Source organism: Piliocolobus tephrosceles, chromosome 11, assembly GCF_002776525.5.
Source record: "Piliocolobus tephrosceles isolate RC106 chromosome 11, ASM277652v3, whole genome shotgun sequence".
NCBI lineage: Eukaryota > Metazoa > Chordata > Mammalia > Primates > Cercopithecidae > Piliocolobus > Piliocolobus tephrosceles.
Window position 1 is genome coordinate 91,622,069 of NC_045444.1, and position 23,921 is coordinate 91,645,989.

Consider the following 23,921-nt stretch of genomic DNA (forward strand, 5'->3'; position numbering starts at 1 on the left):
TAGATGAAACTTAACACCAGGACCAAAGCACCTGACTGACTTAATTTAGCAAGCATTTCTTAAATATTTAGAGTGAGTTAGGCAACAGTATATAATGGACTACACACAGCATACTTAAAATTACCCATTCTATAATCTAGAAATGTACATTAAATGTATAAACAACACTAATATGATAGGAGCTATCATAGGCAAATGTGAGAAGTATCGTGGGTGTTGGGATGATGGAGCATTTAATTCTGTCTGAGGAGAAAACTGTGAAAGGAAGGCAATTGCTGAGGTTTACTTGGGGTGAGGGGTAAGTAGATTTTGAAGAGGTGAGCAGGATGCAAAGGGCATTTTGGGCAGAAGAAAGAATATGGGCAAAGTCACCAATGTGTATACACCAGATTACAGTCTGTTGTCCCTGGAAAATAGAGGTCTTATTTGGGAAGAATAGATCTCTTCATATAAGCTGAAATGATGTGAAACATGTACTAACTTTTTTGTTTTAACAACTGTACTTGAAAAATGTTGATTCATTCTTGCCCTTCCATTGCAATTGTTTTTAAATGAAGGTAAATGATTTCAATCTGGAATACAAGGTTCTTTTCTTAGTTTAGGGTTTTGGGTTTTTTGGGGGATTTGATTTGTTTTTTCAAAAAATACAGTAGACAGATGTTGTCATAGAGTGATTGGAAGGCCCTGAGAGGATTTGTTGAGGATAATTCTCCCCCTCAATCAGGTGCCATCTTGCCTGGGGTCCCACCCTATTCCAGGGAAACATCTGCTCTGCACCCTGAAGTCAAGCTTTGGGGTTTGGGACCTTGGTGTTGATAATATCCCAGGAGGCCATACCAAGGGCCCCATTAGAAGCATGTGAAGGCAGAAGCCAACATCTGGTCATGATTAATCCTCTCAACACCCTGGACTAATGTGGACTGGCCTTGGGCCCCAGCCAGCTACCGCTGGGAAAGCCAGCCCACTTTCTCATGCTTCTCTCATATTCTTCAGTGGCTAGTTCATTCCTTTGCTTTGGCTTTCTTACTTTTCCTCTGTATTCATTAGAATTTTAGAGGTAACAGGGCAGTTGGGGGGAGGGTTTAACAAAAAATTTGCCAAGCCAGGTGGATTAGCCACACAACATTGCCAGTAATCATGGCAGAGAAAGTACCCAGGCACCAGTGAATATACCACAGGGGATGAACTACAAGGTCATTGGACCACCCAGAAATCATAAATATGCTTTAGAGGACACATGGAGTAGCCTACAGCATACGTAACGACCCCTCACTCCAAAGAATTATCTGGCTCAAATGCACAATTGTGGAAAGACCCTGGCGTAAATATTTGTTTTTTAAAAATGAGGATCTGTAGCTTTTATTAGATTCTCCAAGGAGTCTAAGAGCCCGTAAAGACTAAGAATCACTAGCAGATTGTTTGAAAACATGGGCTGCAGAGTGACCCAGACCTAGTTCACATCTGCTTTTAGAAACATGACTTGTAACAATTCATTTAAACTCTCTGACTGCAATTTCTTCTTTTATAAAATGGGGGCAGCAATCGCAAATATACAGGGTTTCTGTAAGGAGTGAATTGTCTACTATATGTAAAGGGTTTAGCATGATGCACAGAGTAGAGACTCTTTGTCATTAATATAGTGCCTTTAATAATCTCTAGAAGTCTGAATTTAGAAGCAAAGTATCATAAAGGATTCATGTCATTAACCTTAGAGATAAGGAGACCTGGCTATGACCATACCCTTTGACAAGTTTTCTCTGGGCCTTCATCTTTACATCTCCTAAATAGCAGAGAGTAGCATTTATATCACAGGGTTGCTGTAAGAAATGAATGGGCAAATATACGCAAAAGATGTGCACAAGGACTAGCCTTCATTAGGTGTTCAGTAAAACGGAGATGTTATACTCGAAGGTCTTGTCTCCTGGTCCTCTGTGCGTCCTACTGTGATAGGACCAGCTAAAGCTGATGAGATTGAAACCATGCTAGGATGTGGAGAAGACCTAACCTTGTACCAGGTTTTTTCATTCTGAACTGCACTGAAGAAGTTACATTTTGTCTTTACTCTGTTCTCCTGATTCTTTTTAATATGTTTTCCTTCCCTTTGGGAATTTCCTTTACTCCTTTCTAGCTTGAGGGTGGAGTTGGTTATGGGGGGATGCCAGAAGCGGGGAACATAATTGAAGTCTTTTTGCTTAGGAGTCTGATGGGAGTAATATAGGAAGAAAAAGGGCTGAGAGAGAGAGAGAGAGGAGTGTGTGTGTGAGAGAGAGACAGAGAGAGAGAGAATATTGCAAGCATGACCCAGATGAAATAAATATCCTAGAATTACCAAGTAACATCCTTAAATATTTGAATTCATTTATGTAAAGTCAATTGAAAGTTAATATTCTCATGCCTAAATATTTACTAGAATATAAAATTAATTTTAAAAACCGTAAAAAGCTAATTTTCTTTGTCAAAATTATTCCAAAGCAAATCGGACATACACAGTTTTGAGGGAGATTTGATGAGTTTTTGAATAATGAATTCCTCATTGAATCAACTTCATTTTAGGTCAAGACTAGACATAGACATGCATGTATGGATGTCTAGCTAAGTAGGTAGACAGGCTTTTTTTTCTCCCCTCTGGGTTGCTCTGCCATGCCCCTGCACCGTTTCCTGTCTCCATGTCTTCTGTTGTGTGTCTAGATTTTATATTGTCTTCCCTTCCAGGAGACATCTGGTGGCATATTGTCCTCTCTGGTTCTGAAAGTCTTTTTTTCTTGAAGCATTACCCGTTTAGGGACTAGTCATCTTCATCTATGTAGAATATGGAATGGTTTGGTGAATAGGGACGCTGTGGAATTCGGAACTTGGGCTATTCTGTTCCAACTCTGACGTTAACTAGCTGAACAAGTCTAATATCTGTGGAAGTGCCTTATCCTAATAGGTGTTCGAGAAATGGTTTGTCATCCTCTCTGGGCATCACATTATTCATCTGTAAACGGAAGAGGTTGGACGAGCTGACCTCTAAGGACCCTTCCAGCTTAAATTCTGTGATTATATTCTAAATGTTAGGACAACATGGTGCTTACTGGCATCACCATTAGTGAAATTACACATCATTTATCTTATAAAGAAAAAGCACACACCAATAACAACAGACCAGCCAAGCCTGACAATGAGAGTGTGTGGATTTTTATTGTGCCCACAACTCTCTGGTGATGCTTGTGATGAATGTGAATGTCTTTCAAAAAAAATTTCAGCTGCTCTGAGGTGACCCGAACTGTCTTTTTGTTTGGGACTTGGTTATAGGAAACATGCCCTATTTCAGTGTCATTCTGCATGCTTGAGATTTAGAATGTAACTGAAAAAAAAAAAAAAAGTTTATGCTTAATAACTATTGATGTATTTTACCAAAAAAAATGTTCTCCTATCTTCTTGTCTGTTGTCTACCTCTTCACTCTGACCTTGTCTCATACTTCACAGAAAAGGTTCACAACAGGTTACCAGGTGGGATCTCACTCATATTTTCTTCCCTCCATCTCTAAAGGTAGCCATAAAGCTTCCATCTTTATCTTGTTTCTTCCTGTCGTAGCAGATGAGGTGTCCTGCCAAGACAAAGCACTGCAAAATCTGAACATTTCCTGTTAACCTCATTTCCTGTTAACAGGACTAAGACCAGAAACTGGATTCGACTCTTCTGCTTCCTCCTCCTCTTTAAAAACCACACACCAGTCTCCATTCATCCGAAAATGATTTTTAGTAACAAGATTCAGTCCAGTAATGCTCCTTTCTTATGTGACAATAGAGCAGAATAATTTCTTCAGTTGTATTTCACTTCACATACTGAAACCATTCAGGGTGTTTCTGTCGTATCCCCCCCGCCTTTGTTTTGAGATGGAGTTTCGCTTTCATTGCCCAGGTTGGAGTGCAGTGGCCTAATCTTGGCTCACCACAGCCTCAGCCTCCCTGGTTCAAGCGATTCGCCTGCCTCAGCATCCCGAGTAGCTGAGATTATAGGCATGTACCACCATGCCCGGCTAATTCTGTATTTTAAGTAGAGACAGGGTTTCTCCATGTTGGCCAGGCTGGTCTCGAGTTCCTGACCTCAGGGGATCCGCCCACCTCGGCCTCCCAGAGTCCTGGGATTACAGGTGTGAGCCACCGCACCCGGCCTGTCATATCCCATTTCATGTAGCCTTATGCTTTTTTGTGCCTCACTCAAAATTGGATAATAGAAGCGAAGAGATTTCTTTCTTGTTTGGCCTTTCCTGTAAATCTCATTTCCAGACTCGCTTCAAATTAGGGTAAAGGTTAAGTGAAATGGGAAAACAAGAGGAAGGCAGGGGACATTAAGCTCTGAGGAGGCAGTCCACTTAAACGGTTTATATCTCTGACTTGATGCCCTTGTCTATTGATCCCATTACCCTGCCATCTCCATTTCTTCCCCAAGTGGGTGTGCCCTCCTGTGGGCGGCCCCTGCAATCCCACGTGGCTAACACCTTCTCCAGCAGGCAGCATGGGCAGTGTATCTTCACGAGGGCATTGGCTCTGGGAAACAGCAGCTCTCACCCCACCCTCCCTTTTCTCCACTGTCAGCAGAGGGACTTCCTCGGGCCATCTGCTACTGCATTAGTCCAAATTTAACGACCTGTCCGCACGGTTTCCCTCCCAAAGCTGTCTGGTTGGTTTCTGTTGTTCAGTGTGTGTGTCTGGCTATCTCCTTTATTAGGAAGATTTTTTCTTTTACATTTCATTCTGTTAATTTGACCACAAATCCCAGATACTTCTCACCACAAGAACTCTGTAGTATTTTCCTTTCCCTAATTTAGTGTTGCACAGTTGTAGTCTAGAGATAAGAAACAAAGGGAATTGTCATGGAAGAACTAAAGAGTCAAGATTCATGGAAACCTTTGACTCACTTTCGTGGCCTGGAACAAGTTACGTTTTGTGCCTCAGTTTCCTTTTCTGTAAAATGTTTCTGAAAATCTTAAATTCTTAGGTTCTGTGAGAATCACTAGGGTAATTTATGGAAGAATTCTCTGTAAGGGTAAACTGTTATACACACCTACGGTTATTTCTGTCAACTTTATTAGCAGCAGCAGCATAACATTCCTAATCACAGCTGTGCCTCATAGCAAGAACTTTCTAGCTGAGTGTAGAATGGGTAGAGAGCATGTCCCCCGAGTCTGACTGTCAGCATTTCAAGTGTCTTTGTTCCCGGACTGCCTTTGGGGAAATGCACTGTGATCCCTTCAAGTTCTTTTCTAGGCAGGGCAGGCATCCCAGTGTGTCAGCCACTAATCTAGGCCTCTGCTTATGAGGGACTTCTGGCTGGAGATGGTCAGTGCCTCATTCACTCAAAAGTGAATGAGACCACAGTCTGGGCTGCCTATTCATATGCCGAGGTTCTTTACTTTGTAGTAAGTGGTAATTCTTCCTGAAGATGCTGGTTGAAAGTGCTCATTCATCAGAGCCTCCTCGAGAAAACCTTGACAATTCTTTTTGTTAAACTTTTCCACCAGAAGATATCAGGGCAAATTGGTCCTTTTCTACACAACTTTGTGTTCTTTGGCAGATGAGCAACTTTGTGGTTGTGTTAAATAAAATTATGTGGTTGTTCTTTTTAGTACTGTTCAATAGAGCTGGCAATATCAGGAGACACATTACTACTGTCAAGCACACAGCATTTATGCATGATGCCTGTCTGTGCCTGAAAAGGCAAATTCTCCTTTCGTTGTGACTACCTCCTTTGGTTTCCAAACCGCCTTCCCTTGAGTCAACAACACGGTCTCTGCCAGAGCAAATGGCAGAATCAGGTCAGATTAGCATGCTTGCCAAAGATTTAGGTAAGAGGCATTATACAAATGTCTAAATTATTGCAGCTCAGGACTCTAAGATTTCTAAAATATACTTTCACACAATTCATTATCGCTGGTATTTTTGACTATTTGATAAGCTCCAGAGCCTTTTTCTGCCATGGAAAATAAATCACTACTAACAGCTGGGGTTTTTTTTGTTTTGTTTTGTTTTTTCATTTTTAAACTTGAACTTCTCTCCAAAACGCCACTTGTCATCACCATACTTTTCTCTGTTGAATTCTGTTTTTCTTTCTTCTGCCTTAGGATGGTCGTCTGCGAATGAATGACCAGCTGATTGCAGTTAATGGAGAATCTCTTTTGGGAAAATCCAACCACGAAGTTATGGAAACACTTAGGCGGTCAATGTCCATGGAGGGAAACATCCGAGGAATGATCCAGTTGGTGATTTTGAGGAGGCCAGAGAGACCAATGGAGGTGCTGCGAATCTTGATTCTCCTCAGCAAGTTGCTCAAATTGCCACCAGAATATGCAGACTTCCATTCCTATTATGGTAGCTAGATTCATATTGAGAAAATATGCCCCAGAAGAGCTTTGATGGATTTATGTGGGGAATAGGTGGTTGTATATTTTAGGTATAATAGCAAGGTGTAAAAATGTGCATATAAAGTAAGTCATTTATCAGATGTAACAGGTCTATAATTTCTAGTTTTTTCCCCCAGTAATTCCAAGAGCGCTGAACTTGTTCATAAACATCTTTACATGCTTTTTCGTTGATATGCTAGCAGTGTCCATACCTTAGAAGGTGTCTAATCACATGTGTACAATGTTTAATGTAGAGATCATTATAATGCAATCAGCTCTCTGTATTCTCTTCCATAATCTGCATATAAATAATACAGACCTGAGACTTAACTAATTTAACGTTTGATTTATTAAACAAGCTCCTTGCTCATGTGATTAAATAAATGGGAGTCTTGTTTTTTGAAATATTTTATTATTTTTTATAAGTTTTTTAAAATATCAAGAATATTTTCACTTACACATGGAGTCTAAGTGTATGATAACTTTAATAATAATATTCCTAACATTAGACATATAAACATAAAAATACCTAAAACATTATTTTCTCTTATATGAAGAATAATTATTAAATGCTCATAAAATAATTTTAGAAAATGGTAAGAAGAAAAAGTTAATAGTATTAAAAGTTAAGAAAAACATCAGCAAATCACACATTTTCTCATATCAGGATATTCTCTAAGGCCAGATTGTGTTTGTGTAATACAATAATATACAAAATTTTTTTAAAAACGATTTAAAAAACTAATATAAAATACTAGTTTTAATAAAGAGTTCAGCTTAAAAATTGAAAAATGAAAGCTTTATCAAGTTAATCAGGAGTTAATGGTAGTGGGCTTATTGTAGTTAAAAGCTTCAGCTCTGGAGTTTCGAATTGCTTAGGTTACAATCCTAGATTTGCCATTTCCTGGCTGTGTAAGTACATACGTAATTGAGTGCTTGGTATTCATAGATGACAGATATTGTTGTCTGTTTTATCCCTTAATGTGTCCTTGGTTCCCACATGTAGTAGATGCTTAATAAATATTGAGTGAATGGAAATGTCACATCTGAGACCTACTTCATCTCAGAGAGTAAACTTGAGTGCTAAAGTTATAAGCTCTATCTTACTTTGTTCTATTATCAGCTATTGGAAAGGAGTAGCTGTACCTTTTATACTCTCCTTTATATAAGCTTATAGATGTTAAATGCATTTAAATTGGCCAATTACTGGAGACTAAATATAATAAACTTATTTTCAACATTTGTGTCTGCTTAAGTGACAGTGTTGCATAAATATTTAATGGGCTTTACTTATGTACGTAGTTATAACACCCTTATCTGCTACTTCCTGCCCTGAGAGACTTGGCCCCATCTGGTTTAGGATGGTTCTTACTCTAGAGCCCTGGGACTCCACGGAACCCATTTATTGGAGAGAGTTGAAAGGATGAACTGCGAATGCCTGAGTCATCCCTTCTGTGCATCTGCATATCAGGTCTCCCTTAAGACTTTTTAAACAAAGATACTTCAACTAATAGAAGAGTCTGGAAGAAACTGCTATACCATAACATACCTGTGCAGATAGCAAAAGTTAAAAAAGAAATAACTATGCTTCTAAAAGAGTTGGTAGGTGGCAGCAGATAGGCGTTATATATTTTGACTCATTGAGTTGGCACATTGTACTATTTGCATTGCCCTTTACTGCAGGTATTTTCATTTTAATTCTCACACTCTGGGGTGGATTGGCATTACTCCATCAGAAGAAAGTATGAAACTCTCATTTGTTGCCCGCCATCGAAAGTGTCATGTTAGTGTAGATCACCAGGGAATTGATCAAGAATAAGAACTGGGTCAAAAAGTAATTTCTATGAGGACATTTAAACAAGATCCATTTTTAGTTTCCCTAATATTTACATGCTTTCCATGGGGAATGAGCAGACACTTGACTCTCAGCTACTGAGCATCTCTGCAGTACCCATGAAGATTAAAGAGCATTATTTCTTATAAAGACAGAAGACTAATGTACAGTTTATCTTTATTAAGTTGAAAAAAAAAATTGCAACTATTTGATCTTCAAATCTGTGTTTCACTGTGTCAGAGCATATTTTGTGTGCTCGCGTTTTTGCTGTATTCTCTGGTGGAACAGCACTTGCCCTCCAGTACAATAAAAAGCATCCATAACCTAAAAAAAGGTCTCAGCACTGTTGATACATTCAGGCAAATCAATTAGTTAGATTTGCCAGGAATACCAAAATGGTTGCTTGAACATTATATTGATATTTCAAAATCTGAAGAAGCTACTTAAGAAAAGTCAAAATATATAGTTGTTGGGGGTTTTCCCACATTACCCAGATGTACAAGATATGTAAACAGTTTTGATGAGGAACTTGTGAAGAATACATAATGAGCCCCTGATTGAATCAGAATCATTTTAAACAGAAACATATTTTTCAAAGGATGAGCTTGAGGTTCAATTGTAATTCTATTTGAGCCTAGAGACTTGGTATTAAAAAATGGGTTATGACCTGATTTTGTTTTCCCTTTCCCCAAAACATTTCCCTCCCTGCTGCTGCCAGCTCATCGTGGCAAAAGCAGAATATGTTTAAAAATCCATTATATTTTTTATTGGCTGGGACACTAATGGAGGGCTCTGCGACGGCTCTATTTTACAGGCTGAATACTTTAATTAGGCTGGTTACTGATCAGTTGTTGGGATATTGATTGTGTCATTTATCAAAGAGCTGGGGAAGCAGAAAAAATTTTTTTGTTCTTTTTGTTATTGTTAAATCAAAGCACAAGGCTGTGCAAAGCAAGCCCTAGCTCTCTTTCCTGCTACAGCTACAGCTTTAATTTAGGACTAGCTTGCCTCCTATGCCAGGCTCAGTTTGACTAGCAGTTCAGAAGAAAGGGTAATACACTGGGTGTGGGAAAAGTGTTACAAGCCTTGACAAAAAGCTAAAAGACCTTCAGCAGCTGAAAACATTTTAATTATTAAGAATACAAAAATTGAATGTTTTAGGTATTTTGTTTGACTAGCTAGACACTGAATTTTTATAACCAAAGAGGAAAATATAAATCCAGTGCATTGTTTTAGGCAAATGCTATTCTCAGAAGAGCTTTGGGAATCAGATGGGTGCTGCTGTTTGTGGTACATTCTTCTCACAAATGGTCAAGGGAACAGTCATGAGATGGCTTCCAAATCATTTACCTCCTTAAAATCTGTTATTGAGACAAATAATACGAAGAAGAGCAAACCCCAATTCTCTTTGCTGCAACCTGTTTGAAAAAATAGTTAAGAGTTCTCTATAATCAACTTCCTCCAATAATTCCCTCTTCAGCACCTGTGGAAGATGGATCATGGGGTGTTATTCTAGACACAGCAGTTTTCAGAAAACTGTGAATGTGTTTACAGACTGTAAAAATCAAAATAGGAAGGGGAAATATAGGGGGAAAACCCTCAGGAGAACTGCTCTCTGGCGTTGTCACAGCCGTTTGATTTAGCTCCTGGCCAAAGACCTAGTATCTCCACAGGGACACACTGGTGGCATTTCAGAGGTGAACCTGCTTGAGTTCTGACTTGTCCTAGAGCATATGCACTTAGGCGCAGAGAGAGAGAGGAACCAGCTGGTTGGCAGAGAAACACCCTTGGCATGAACTGTGTTCTTGTGTTGACACTGCCACAAGCTGTACTCCCAGATGGAAGAAAATTTGAAAGAAGCCAGTTGTAAGTGGTAAAAGAGAATAATAAAGTTAATCCTCTTTTGTGTTGGCTATCAGCACTCCTAATCCTTAGCACCACATTGTCAGTACTTTTTATTTTATACTCAAAGATGTTTTCACTGATAGGGCCATTTTGAGTTTCCAGAGTTGAGGACTTAAGTGTAATAGACTCTTGAAAGACTATTCATACAGCAATCATTCTTTCACTTTGCTTCAACTGACCAAGTTTGAACATATTAAAAATGCAAATGTAATTTTTACTTTTATCTCTTAGGATCCTGCAGAGTGCGGGGCCTTTTCCAAGCCATGCTTTGAGAACTGTCAAAATGCTGTAACCACCTCTAGGAGAAATGATAACAGTACCCTGCATCCACTTGGCGCTTACAGTCCACAAGACAAACAGAAAGGTAAGAGTTTATCCATTTTTATCCACTGCAAATGGAGTGAGAAAACACAAAAATGCCTTTTTATCAAAAAAAAAAAAAAAAAAGAGTAAAGGGGAGTTAATTAGACTAAGTGCAGACTTTGTTAATCAGAGTCACAAACACTGAGAGATTGGGGCGAGAGCTGACTCAGAACTTGTGAATCAGATTCCTGGCAATGTCTCTAGTTTAAGTGACACTTTCTGTGCTTGCTGCCCCAAACATGGAGGGTTATATATAAAACAAATGATCACTGGAGAATCAAAGATGGCAAACTGTTATTTTTTAAGCTCTTCTAATATTGGAAGTTACCAAGTGTAAATAACTACCAACATTTTAAAATGTGTGGATTTATAATCCATAAAATGGTCATAGCGTGATTCACAGAATATACTCGATTCTAATATGAGCGTGGTAAATGGGTAAATATCCTAACCTGAAACCATCTTGTGATGGTTGGAATGTTCTTGTTATTGCCTTGCTACACTGTCTTCCCTTATTATCTGATGTGGATCACATTTCTAGCCAACTCCAGATGTAAAAAATCTGGGTTTTCCTCTTGGATTTTTAAAAAATATACTTCAGGTCACCAAGAAAATTGTTTCATCTCCCTGTATCTCTTTTCTTTAATAACATGAATTTTTTTATTACAAAAGCAATACATATTCATTGCAGAAAATTTAGAGAAAAGAAATAAAAAGAAAATTTAATTTTACTCGTACTTCTATCAATCAAAGATCCTAATCAATAACATTTTATGCATATCTTTCAGGACTCTTTAATGAAAATATTTATACAAATAATGAAATGTATGTAAGGTTTAGGAAATTGTTTTTTAAAATTAGCACATTATACGCCTCTTAGTCATTGAATATTCTTCTACAATATCATATTCAGTAGTTGCATAGTGTCTTTTGACGGTAAGTACCATATATCATGTAATCAATTCCTATATTTTGAACACTTAAGATGTTATCATAATTTAACTATGTGGAAACAAGTTCCAAGCTGTGAAATTACTCCATCATAACATACTTATAAATCTGAGGTGGCTCTAGAATTAAATTGTCTCATTAGAATGGGATGTTGTTTATTCCTTGGAATTCCTCCATTTTAGCAAGAGTAGTAGCAACAGCTGCTACCATTTATTAAGTGTTTGCTGTCTGTTAGATACTGTGTTGAGCAATTTGCATGCAGACTCAAAGTTTGTAATATTATCTTCATTTTACAAATAAAGATCTAGAAAGTCAGAGAGAGGGAATAATTTACTCAAGAATGCACATTTGATACATGCAGAGTCTGGATTCAATCCTTGTCTCCCTGTCTTCAGTTTCTCTTCCAAACCACAGCATGTGTCTGACTTACATTGGTTACTGGTCTCTTGAAACTATTGGAGTCCTTTCACCTACTGAGAATGCCCATTAGAAGCTGACTTTAGACCGGGCACGGTGGCTCACGCCTGTAATCCCAGCACTTTCGGAGGCCGAGGTGGGCAGATCACCTAAGGTCGGGAGTTCAAGGCCAACATGGCAAAACCCTGTCTCTACTTAAAAAAAAAAAAAAAAAAAAAAAGTGTGTGTGTGTGTGTGTGCATGTGTATATATATGTATAAAATTAGCCAGTTGTGATGGCACATGCGTGTAATCCCAGCTGCTCGGGGGGGAAAAAAAGAAGAAGCAGCTGACTTTACTTAGCATACAGATTTAAAAAATACTCAATATTTTGTCTTTTCTCATCAAAAAAAAATTATAGTGGCGGGCACCTGTAGTCCCAGCTACCCGGGAGGCTGAGGCAGGAGAATGGTGTGAACCTGGGAGGCGGAGCTTGCAGTGAGCCAAGATCGTGCCACTGCACTCCAGCCTGGGCAACAGAGCAAGGAGACTCCGTCGCAAAAAAAAAAAAAAAAAAGAAAGAAAGAAAGAAATTAAAAGTTTTCTTGACAGAACAAGATTGCCTTCTGAAATCTTAAATTGCAATAGCAAAAGAGCCTGGGAAAGGAATGGCAAGTTGTCTGCAAAATAAAACAGCCTTCTTTCTACCTTATGATCACGAATGTGGACATCTGTATTCAAATATCTAGACTTTATATAACTTAATTGGCATTTAATTCTCTAGCAACATGTGGCCTAGTGTCTATCTACGTCTAGAGTTTAATTCCTAGTTACACCAGTGACATCTAAATGAACAGTAAGTACCTTTTGTTTCATTTTTAGTATCTGTAAAATACAGTTATGTGCCACATAATGACATTTTGGTCTACAAGAGACCACATATATCATGGTGGTCCCGTAAGATTATAATGGAGCTGAAAAATTCCTAATGCTATAGTATACTTTTTGTCATCATTTTAGAGTACACTTCTACTTATTTTTTTTAAAAAAGTAACTGTAAACAGCCACAGGCAGTTCCTTTAGGAGGTATCCAGAAGAAGGCGTTGTTATCATAGGAAATGACAGCTCTGTGCCTGTTATTGCCCCTGAAGACCTTCCAGTGGGATAAGATGTGAAGGTGGAAGACAGTGATATTGATAATCCTGACCCTATCCAGGCCTAGGCTAATGTGTGTTTGTGTCTCAGTTTTTACCAAAAAAATTTAAAAGGTTAAAAAAGGTATAATAGAAAAAGCTTATAGGATAAAGATATAAAGAAAAAATATGTTTCTACAGCTCTACAATGTGTTTGTGTTTTAAGATGTTGTTACATAATATTCAAAAAGTTAAATTCAAAATTATAAAGTAATAAAGTTACGGAGATTATTGAAGAAAGAAAATATTGTTTAGAAATGCAGTGTAACCTAAGTGCATTGTGTCTATAATGTCTACAGTAGCGCACAGTAGTGTTCTAGGCCTTCAGATTTACTAGTACATCCTCACTCACTGACTCACCCGGAGCAGCTTCCAGTCCTGCAAGCTCCATTCATGGTAAGTATCCTATGCAGGTGTACCATTTTTTATCTTGTATACTGTGTTTTCACTGTAGCTTTTCTGTTTAGATACACAAATACCATTGTGCTGTAATTGCCTACAATATTCAGTAAATGCTGTACAGGATTGTAGCCCAGGAGCAATAGCTATACCATAGAGCTTACGAGAGTAAGTAGGCTAATCCTTCTAGGTTTAAGTAAGTACACTATGATGTTGATGCAAGGACAAAATTGCCTAACAGTGCTTTTCTCAGAATATATCCTCATTAAGTGACACACGATGTATTTTCAGAAGACATTGAGATACTTAAGTAAATGAAATAATATCTCTGCAAAGAATAGCAAAGGCTAAACTAATAAAACCATAGAAGTAGTTAATGTGTAAGGATACATCCAAAAAAAATAAATAAATAAGAAAATCCATTCCATGCACTTGCTGAAAATGCAATACAGTAATAATTTCATTTGGAACTTCAATAGAATGTTCAGGCTTTGTATATCTTTGGTACAAATAGAGTCCTTTGGGCCCAAGTGGCCCCAGACAACCACTGGGAGATTTTGTCTGTTCTTTTCTTCCCAGGACATAGATTTAGTTAGGACAATTTTTACATCAGTGAAAAAAATATATGAATTAACTATCTGCAAGTTTCCTGTTTCTTTTTCTTCCCCACCTCAGTTTTCCAACTTAGCATAACAAATGTATTTATTTTAAGAAGTGACTCCATTAAACATTATTTTTTCAAAAGTAGAGAAAATCTGTTCTTATATTTTCTTTGTGGATCTGTGCAACAATGCTAGATTATAAGATTTAGGCCTATCAAAACGCAGACTCATTACATTTTCATTGTTAGAGGCCAGTAGATGGAATTTTCTTACTTTTTATGTAAGCCTATTGATTTAGAGACCAAAAAATTATAGCAGAATTTATAAACATGATGCTATAAAAGAGCATGGCTATCACCTCTTTTTAATATTAATGACATTTTATATTTAGGGCACTATTGGGAGTTCCTGAATTTCAGATCCATGTCAGATGGTAACAGGCCACTAAGGCTTATAAAACCTGAGTGTTGACTGCCATTACCAATTTTTTCAAGTATCTTCTTTAGAAAAGCAAGATTAACTTGACAAAGTGTAATGTCTAGTGAGGAGAGGAGCTGTTACAGCCAAAACATTGACTTTTTTTTTCTTTCCTTTGTATATTTAAAAATCCAATGTTGATATTCTGTGTTCCATTTATTTTTGTAGTAATAATACATACCACCCACAGTTCTTGGTTATTTTATTTTATTTTTTATTCCTGCCAAGCTGTTACACAGAAAAAGGCATTTTTAGAACTAATGTTTGTAGAAATCATAGCACCAGAAAATTCACATTTATACTGAAGAACTGCTAGCAATGCCTATAGTGAAATAAGTGTGGTGCTTCAAGATGGTAATAGGGATGGAGGTTGTGTCCCAAGGGTTTACTATAAAATCCTATTAAGCATTTGAATGGTAATGAAATACACCAATACTGTATTTTCTGAGGAATCTTGCTGCCAGATCTTACCCTAGGCCGAGGAATAGCCTCATGCAGTTTGCCTCTGGTTAGCATTACCTCTCATTTCACTGCACTTGTCCCCCCCATATAGCTCTTCTCCTGCTTCTCCTCTTTCAGCTCAAGTGCATCCTGTCTTAGGCACCCACTGCCCCCGAGTCTGCTCAGCATCACCCACTGAGTTAGGCCTTTTATCTCCATCTCAAATCAAACATTGTGGTTCTGTGACCTGTCTCACTGGATCCATATTCCCTGGGGTCCTCTGAGACACATCATAGTAGAATTATTTCTAATGTGTATCCTCCTGGGGACCAGCAAGTATCTACCCCTCTGTAGCATGTAAAGCACTATGTCTGGAATGACTATCCAAGATTGAATTATACATTTCAGTTTGGCTAATGTTTGTTGGATACCTCCATTGTGCAGAATACACTATCAGGAGTGGAAAGGCGAATGCAATAGTATTATTGTCCTTAAGAATAGTCGGAAGCAGGAGTCAAAAAACTTTGTCTTTGAAGTGCAAGAAAGTAAATATTTCAGGTTTTGGACTGTAGGTCTCTGTCACCACTCAATTCTGCCATTGTAGAGCAGAAGCAGTCATAGACAATACATAAACAAATAGGCATGGCTGTTCAATAAAACTTTATTTGCAAAGGCAGGTGGCAAGGTGGTTTTGGACCAGGGCCATAGCTTGCTGACCTTTTGTCTAAAGTTACAATCTCTTTTACAAATTCTTTTCTGATATGGTCTTGGTGGGATAGATCCCACAACACAGATAACAACAAAAGATGATAATGAAAAAGAAGAGCCATTTGGCCATCAATGAAGTAATGACTGCAGGGGGTGCCGTGTCAATATTTACAGACATAGATATATATGAAATGACCGTTAAGAAGACTGTACCTCATGCACTCAAAGAAATCCAGAAATATTATTATAGGAGATAAGAATTCCAGACTTATACACTGAAACAAGGGCTTTAAAAAGGTGTTTGGGCCCAGAGGAAAATAAAAATTCCTTACAGCATCCGAATATGTTGTTTAAGAAAATGTAACAAGGGGCGGGGCGCAGTGGCTCACGCCTGTAATCCCAGCACTTTGGGAGGCCAAGGCTGGTGGATCACGAGATCAGGCGATCAAGACCATCCTGGCTAACACAGTGAAACCCCTTCTCTACTTAAAATACGAAAAATTAACTGAGCATGGTGGCAGGCGCCTGTAGTCCCAGCTACTCAGGAGGCTGAAGCAGGAGAATGGCGTGAACCCGGGAGGCGGAGCTTGCAGTGAGCTGAGATGGTGCCAGTGCACTCCAGCCTGGGCGACAGAGCGAGATTCTGTCTCAAAAAAAAAAGTAACAAGGATAGAGTCAACAAATAAGATACTTAACAAACAAGATACTTACCTTTGCACTGATCACCACTTAAAACACACACACACACACATAAAAACACATAAACACATAAAGAACCATAAATCATTCACATGTGTGTAATAAAAATTAAATTTAATGATTATAATAAAACTAGCCAGAGAAGAGGCTGTAGAAGACATGGAAAACGAGAAAGAGGAACATGAGGGGAAAGTTATCTACAGTCTAGTAAAAGAAATAGATGTAGATAAATAAATAATAGCTTGATAGAACAATACATACATACATAGTTCATTGCAGAAATGGCATTTGATATATGCTATCCAAGAATTACTTTACCTAATATTAATTAATAGATAAACCTAAAGTGTCACTGGATAGATATAGACAGTGAAAGTCTGTTTCCTGGTCCTATCACTGCACAATCAGGTTTGGCAGCTGTGTTCCATGCAGTCATTATAGGACCTAGGCTTCTTCCCCGGGTGGCTGGGCACCTGGTCACCTGGCTTTCAGGTGATATAGTAGGGGAAAGGAAGAGAGTGAGGAAGGTGCACCCTCTCATAACCACTGAGACTGGGAATGACGTTTATCATAGCAGCTCACGTTCCATTTGCAAGAACTAGTCTAGGGACAAAGAGGCCCAAGCAGTGGTGTCCAGCTGTATGCCCAGAAAGAGAGGAAGAGCACAGATAGAGGGGGCACTGGTCTTCTCGGCCACTGTTATAAAAGTGACAGATCCTTGGCAACAGCAAAGGCTTCATAGTAAAAGTGATATCTGAGGTGGACCTTGGGAGAAGGGTAGGACTTTGACAGGTAGAGTAGGTTTTGCAGTTACATAAGCAAAGATACTGAAGCAGGAGCACACAGGGTTGTGGTCAGGGAATGGTAAACTAACATGTAGTGGGGGATGAAGTTGTTTGCTGGGATCATAGACCTTTATTCCACAAGCAATGTATGCAGCTGAAGTGGTTTTGAGCAACAAGTTACATGATCACCAATATGTTTACCACCAGTGTGGAAGATGGACTGAGAGGTTGAGGATAGAAGATGAGAGCCAGCAGAAAGGAAGTTGTCCTAGGATGTCCATTGTTCCCAATTTACATTACAGTCCTTCTGCTCTGTTTCTCTTAGCAAGTCTTGAATGCCTGACTGCTGCCACCACTACCAAATCAATGGACCCCTAGGGTTGGAGGTGGTGCAGGGACACAGTGCAGGCTGCCTTTGTGCTACTTTACCCCTGGTCACCTACTTAGCAGATTTGCTTCAAGTTTCATTCCCAGGGCCACGTCAGCAGTACTACAACTACCTCCACATCAGTCTAGTGCCTGGGGCAGAGCTTGGAACAAGTCCTTGCCTTGTGTATTTATCAGGGTTCCTCAGAGAAACAGAACCAAATGTGTGTGTGTGTGTGTGTATAAACTGATTTATGATAAGGAATTGGCTCACATGACCTTGAAAATAGGCACATCCCAGGATCTGCAGGGTGAGTCAGCAAGCTGGGGTTGCAGAAGAGTTGATGGTGCAGTTTGAGTCTGAAGGCCTGAGAACCAAAAAAGCTGATGGTGTGGTTTCAGTCTGAAGGCAAATGGGCTTGAGACTCAGGAAGCACCGATGTTTCCATTTGGGTCTGAAGACAGAAAAAGTCCAATGTCCCATGTCACAGTCACTCTGGCAGGAGGAATTCTCTCTTATTCAGGAAAGAGGCAGTCTTTTTGTTCTATTCACGCCTTCAAGTGATTAGACAAGACCCACCCCATTAGAGAGGGCAGTCTACTTATTTAAATGTGAATCTTGTTTAAAAACACCCTCACAGAAACTCCCAGAATGATATCTAGGTACCCTGTGGCCCGGTCAAGTTGACATATAAAATTAACCATCATACCCAGCACGTGGACAAACCAAAGCAGGTTTTGTCACCAACAGCAGTTCTCAAGGGTAGAGAGATTTGTCTCTTATTCTGTCTCAGGGACAAATCAGGTACACATCTTACCAACTATATCACCGTAATAGATACAAGTAGAACTTACAATCTATGGAATGAAAATCCTATGTTTACTTAACAGTTTGCATTTACAAATCACTGCTTAAATATAATTTAATTCTCATATTCCTCCAGTAAAGGTATTCTTGTTGCCTCTTTATGATTTTAAAAATTGAGGCTTGGAGAAGTTGAGTCATTTGCCAAGTTCACACAGCAGTAGGGTTGGAAACATGGCAGTCTTGCTCCAAAAACCATATACTTAACCAGGATGTTCTCTAATGCTTTTCATACACTAGGGAATATGGTTAGTAATTATGAGCATTCAATGAAATAATGTACAAGGCTTAATATAATATCTGCTATACAATAAGATCTCAACAACCTTGTTATTAGTTGTGGTGATATTAGAGGTACATATCTATTTTTCTAGTACAGAACAGACTGGAAAAGTATACATTTTTAGTAGGTGGGAAAACCAGGATTTAGACCCCTGTCTTTTCCTTATAAGGCCTTAAACTCAAGTGTTGCCATTATGGCACAGACAGAAAAAAAGAGGGCGTGTGTGTGTGTTCACCTCCACTATGTCTAGATGGTGAACAGATATACTATATCTCATGATTTTTTAAAAGAAGTTTTTGCTACTGAAGCAAATGCTTTAATCACCATATAATTCACAGTATTCACTATCGAGTCTTATTTACAAAACTGTTAAGGCATAAAACAGATGACTTTGTTAATCTTCCACAGATCACAGGTAATGAGTATGTGTCAGCTTTTTGTTGGTGGGAAAAGGTAGTCAAGATGCATGGAGTGGGTTTGCTAGGGGTTGCCTGCAGGTCACCAGTGTAAAAACATATTAGAAGGCTTCGATTTCCTCACACAAGAGGTATTCATTCTCATAAGGATCCTTCAGTTCTGTGTGAGAACTTATTTATTTCACGGCTGGTTTATGTGTTGGCTAAAACTGTGTCTGAGAGAGATACTGAAACCAAACCAGGCATCGAATGATTCTGCTTCCACTTTATACAGCTTCATTTGTTCTTTGTTTATAGACCTATTGCTGCCCAATGACGGATGGACCGAGAGTGAAGTTCCACCTTCTCCAACACCACATTCTGCTCTGGAATTGGGCCTCGAAGATTACAGTCACAGGTATTGATAAAATGATATATCGTAAGTGTTCCTCGTTATTGTTTTTCTGGGAGAACACAGCAACCTTATTCAGGAAACTTATCTTAACTCTATTTCTTTCTGGAATGGAAATCTTATAGTATCTATAATTCCTTTCTAGCGAAAGCTTCAGTGCAAGTTTCTCGTAGCTAATAGCTTAGATTGGGCATATTTTGCTTTCTGGTATTTGTTAAGATTCACCTTAAATTATTAAAACATTTAAGAGAATGGTTGAACTTTCGTTTACAAATTTAAAAACTAGAGCCATGGAGCTCAAAGAAAAGTGACATGGGAAGGTATCAAACAAAACTGAGAAAATGGGAAGCTTACGGGTTTTTATTAGTAATTGGCAAACCCTAAAGGTATTTTAAAAATAGATGTTCCAAGAAAGTTAATGGAATCTAAAAATTAAAGCAACACCATATATAATCTAAAATATTGAAGAGGGTACCCAATGTTATATCCATTCTGTAATAGAAACTAAAAAAAAATCAATAATTTTCAGAATCACATAAGCATGAGAGAGATTTACTAAGCATGTGTACTATTTGACTAGGGGAATTCATAGATTTTGTTCTTCTGATGAGTTTTAAAAATCATTAAATTGTCCCTTTGCTATTTTCTGTATTTATTATGGCTGTTAGAAACTGTGTGTTTTATTCCATTCTGTGTCCCATGATAATCCTGTGAAATTTCTTCATTTTTCTTTCAGCAATGCTAGTGTCATTCCTATTATGTTTTTTAATACAGTCTGCTAAAAATAAAGCAGCATGCCAAGAGTATAGCTAACTCTATTAGGTGGAAGCTCACCTATATTTATCTATCTTTGATTCTTATACTTTTGAAGTCAGTTATCTTGCTAACTACAGTTTCGTGAACTAGATTGATAATCACAATAATATTCTAGATCAGTATCTCAAGGGGTTTCATGAAAGAAAATGTGGACCTATTTAATTTTGTCCATTCATTTCCATTGCCTGCTCAATTCTGAATTGAAAATGACATTTTGTTGGCATTAAGAAAAGCCATTTAAAACATAATTTCATTTGTTCTACCTTACTGTTTATTCTGTATATATGTTCAAAATGATTGGGATGGTGCAAAGCTGAATCAGATATAAACCCTGTCTTCAGGAAGCTGGCAGGCTGACAGGTAGACTCATGGGACAACTGGAACACAAGGGTTCCAAGTGATACTTACCAGAAGGTGTAGATAAAATGCTCTGGGCATCTGAGGCCGAGGAGAATGCCTCCAGATAAAGGAATCAGAGAAAATGCTATGGTAAAAGTGTCATTTAAGCTGAACCCTAACTCATTAATAGCAGATGGACATGAGATGAGCCCAGGAAGAAAGGGCATTTTGGGAAGGAAGGGCAGCAGAAGAAACAGCATGGAGATGAGAGAGTAAATTGATTTGCACAACTTGGGGCTGATCAGCCAGATGATAAAGCCCAGAGTGCAAGAATAAGGTATACAGACTTCATTCGGTAGATAGTAAATCTTATTGTAGAGTTTTAGCAGGTAATACACATAATGAAACCTGGGGGTTTTTTTGTGTGTATAACATGGATTGGGTGAATGGAAGAGGGTTGATATCCCCTGGAAGCCAGAGATTCTTTGGATACCTTTTAGGTCAATTGCAGTCAGAGGTACTGAGCATCTGTGCAGGGGAGACTGGAGAGAAGCACTCAGGTGAGAAACCTTCAAGGGAGAGAGCTGGTTCAGAGATCAATTGGGATTTAGCAACTGCCTTTTTGGCTTCAAAGTCTCCATGGATTTCCTTCCTTCCCTTTTCTGCAAAGCCATTCCTTTGTGAATTGGGGAAAGAAAAAAGTTTATATTGGTCCTCACTGCTGTAAATCTTTATTGCATGGTATGAACTAGTAACTTCCATCTTCTTTTCACTCTTCCTTCCTAGCCCCCGTGTTTTAGGCCTCTGTTCTCACTTCTTTATTAGAACTGCTCTCTTAATCATCAATAGTAATCTCCTTTCAGTCGAAAGTATGACATTGTCTTAGACTTCATTCTTCTTTTCCGCTCTGCAGTATTTGGTTATTAAGTCATTCATTCACTTACTCATTCATTCAAAAGTATTTCTGGAGCTCTAAGCCAGACACTATAGAAAGAAATCAAATGGATTGGAAAGCATCCCTGCCTGCAAGCAATGTAGTGTCCTCTTAAAGAGACAGACACACAGATAATTAGGATGCAGCCCCTAAGCATTAGATGCAAAATGCAATGGGAACCTAGAGGAAGCTGCTAACTTTGTCTGGAGTTGTCAAGTAAGTTTTCACAGGAGAGTAGTGTTTGAGCAGTTTCTTGGAAAATAGAACAAAGCTATCTAGACAAAGAAGTGGTGGGAAGGGCAATTTAAGTTAAGGAAACCAGATGATGGGAGAGAAGAATGCACAGTGTGTTCAGTGTGGCTAAAACTTGTGGTATCTCAGGGAAGACTCAATGGGAATGGCATCGTCTGCCCTGCTCCATAGGTGCCATGCTTCTCCAGAGAGTAGTGGAGAAGCATTGAAGCACTTTGAGCCTGGAGATGACAGTATCACACAGAGCAGTTTCAGTAATGGAGGATGGAGGGAATGGCAGAAGCCACCATAGACAAGGAGGCCACTCAGACTTGGGACTAGCAAGAGAAGAGCAGGGCCTGGATGGAGGGATCAGGAGCATGGATGGAGAAGAAAGGATAGAGATATTTTTAAAATAGAAAGAACAAGTCTTAAGCCTTGAAACTCCCCTCCTAGGATCGTGTGACCTGCACCATCCTGCAATCTGCTGCGTTGCCTAGGTGACCAGCAGCAGCAGGAGTTGGATGTGTGAAACTTGGGATGAAGGAAGGACTGGAAGGGAGCCAGGAGGATTGAGCAAGAAAGGCTCTCCTGCCTTCTGCCTTTCAAAAAAAAAAGTCAAAGCCCGCTCAAAGGAAAAAAGGGTGTTTGAGGGGTGAGGCTATCTATGGCATGAGGAATGAAAAACAAATTTGATCAAGCTTAATGCCTGTACAAAATGAAATTGGGAAATTGCTGAACCTATTTTTACTATTATGCAATGATTATTACAGAAAAGTTTATCATATGTGGGTCTAAGTAATAAATATAAAGGAAATAAACTTACTGTGGGATCTCAGGCAGAGTTGAAGCTAAATAAGCAGCAGACAGAATATATTGAATATTATTAACAGTTTAGACAACATTGGGCTATTCCCCACGTGTTCATATTCTCTTTCTCTCTTTGTCTCTCTCTGTCTGTTTCTTCACGTATATACCTGAATCTACTGTCACTCGTAGTAGCCAATTGTTGAAGTCCATCTGTGGACACCTGAGACTTCAGACATCATGGTTTTTGTCATGCCTCTCAAAGACTTCATCCCTCACCTTTTCATCTCAGATGGTTCTTGAACATTCACTGCTGACTCTTATACATCTTTTACATTCCTGGTTTGTCACCATAGTCAAGACACTGGCATATGCTTCATGCTACCCTTACTTATTCATTAGGCAGCATAATTTGACGTTGAGTATCATTTCTATTCAGTAGATTCCCTGGTTGTTCATGCTGAAAACATGGCCTTTATCTAAGACATGTCTTTGGCCTGCTGTCAACTTGCAGCTTCCCATAACCTTCACTGCAGCCCACTCAGCCATGAGCACAGGCTAACTCCCTTCAAAATTAAAATGTCGCATTTTATAATCATCATGTCACCCTCTCAATCCAAACACTTGAGATATGTATCATAAAGTTACAAACCATTTTACTAGTCTAACTTACATGTCTAAAATATTTTCACATGAACTAACTCAATACTGCTCTCACTCATTATTCCAGTGCTCTGTATGCCTACATTGGCTCTAAGCCTATGATGACTTATATTACACTCACTTACCTCCTTAATATCTGTCAATCTGATATCAGCCTTATTTTGCCTTATTTCTGTTTTGTACCGCAGCAAAGGGGGCCCTTTTATGAAAGGTTTTCAAAGTGTACACTTGGTCACAGTCAAAATGATGGTAACATATATGTGTATGTATATAGATTGATATGTAGATATCTCATTATGATCAATTTAAAGGACATAATCAGATGTGTACATAAGAGCATTTGTTACCTTCATATGTATAGTGCAGCCTTTTATCTCTTTGATCGTTCTTGATTATATGCCAACGTTTGTATAAAAATTCACGTTATTAGATAGATCCTAGCTTGATGTTACTGCATTGAGTGTCATTGCCACCTTACTTTTTAAATGGGGATTGGGATTATTGCTACCTAGGAGTCTGGGAAAATGTGAGCTCTTATTCCTGATTTGTGAATTAATGCCGGGCTTGAGAGGATAATCTAAGACAATGAGTCAGGTTCACCAACACATTGTTCAGTTGGGTAGATTCTCAGTCTGCCTTGAGCAGAGCACTTTAAATGCAGTCTGATCTAT

The 23,921-nt window shown here is 38.7% G+C and overlaps 1 protein-coding gene across 4 annotated transcripts in view; it reads left to right on the top strand.

Moving 5' to 3' along the window:
• Positions 1–23,921, top strand: part of PARD3B (par-3 family cell polarity regulator beta) — a 1,041,361-nt gene that overhangs the window by 590,441 nt on the left and 426,999 nt on the right. For all 4 annotated transcript variants that reach the window (XM_026454609.1, XM_026454611.1, XM_026454610.1 and 1 more), the window contains 3 exons: positions 6,108–6,278; positions 10,357–10,489; positions 19,367–19,466. In XM_026454609.1, the coding sequence (XP_026310394.1) occupies positions 6,108–6,278; positions 10,357–10,489; positions 19,367–19,466 (404 nt within the window). The remainder of the gene's footprint in view (positions 1–6,107; positions 6,279–10,356; positions 10,490–19,366; positions 19,467–23,921) is intronic.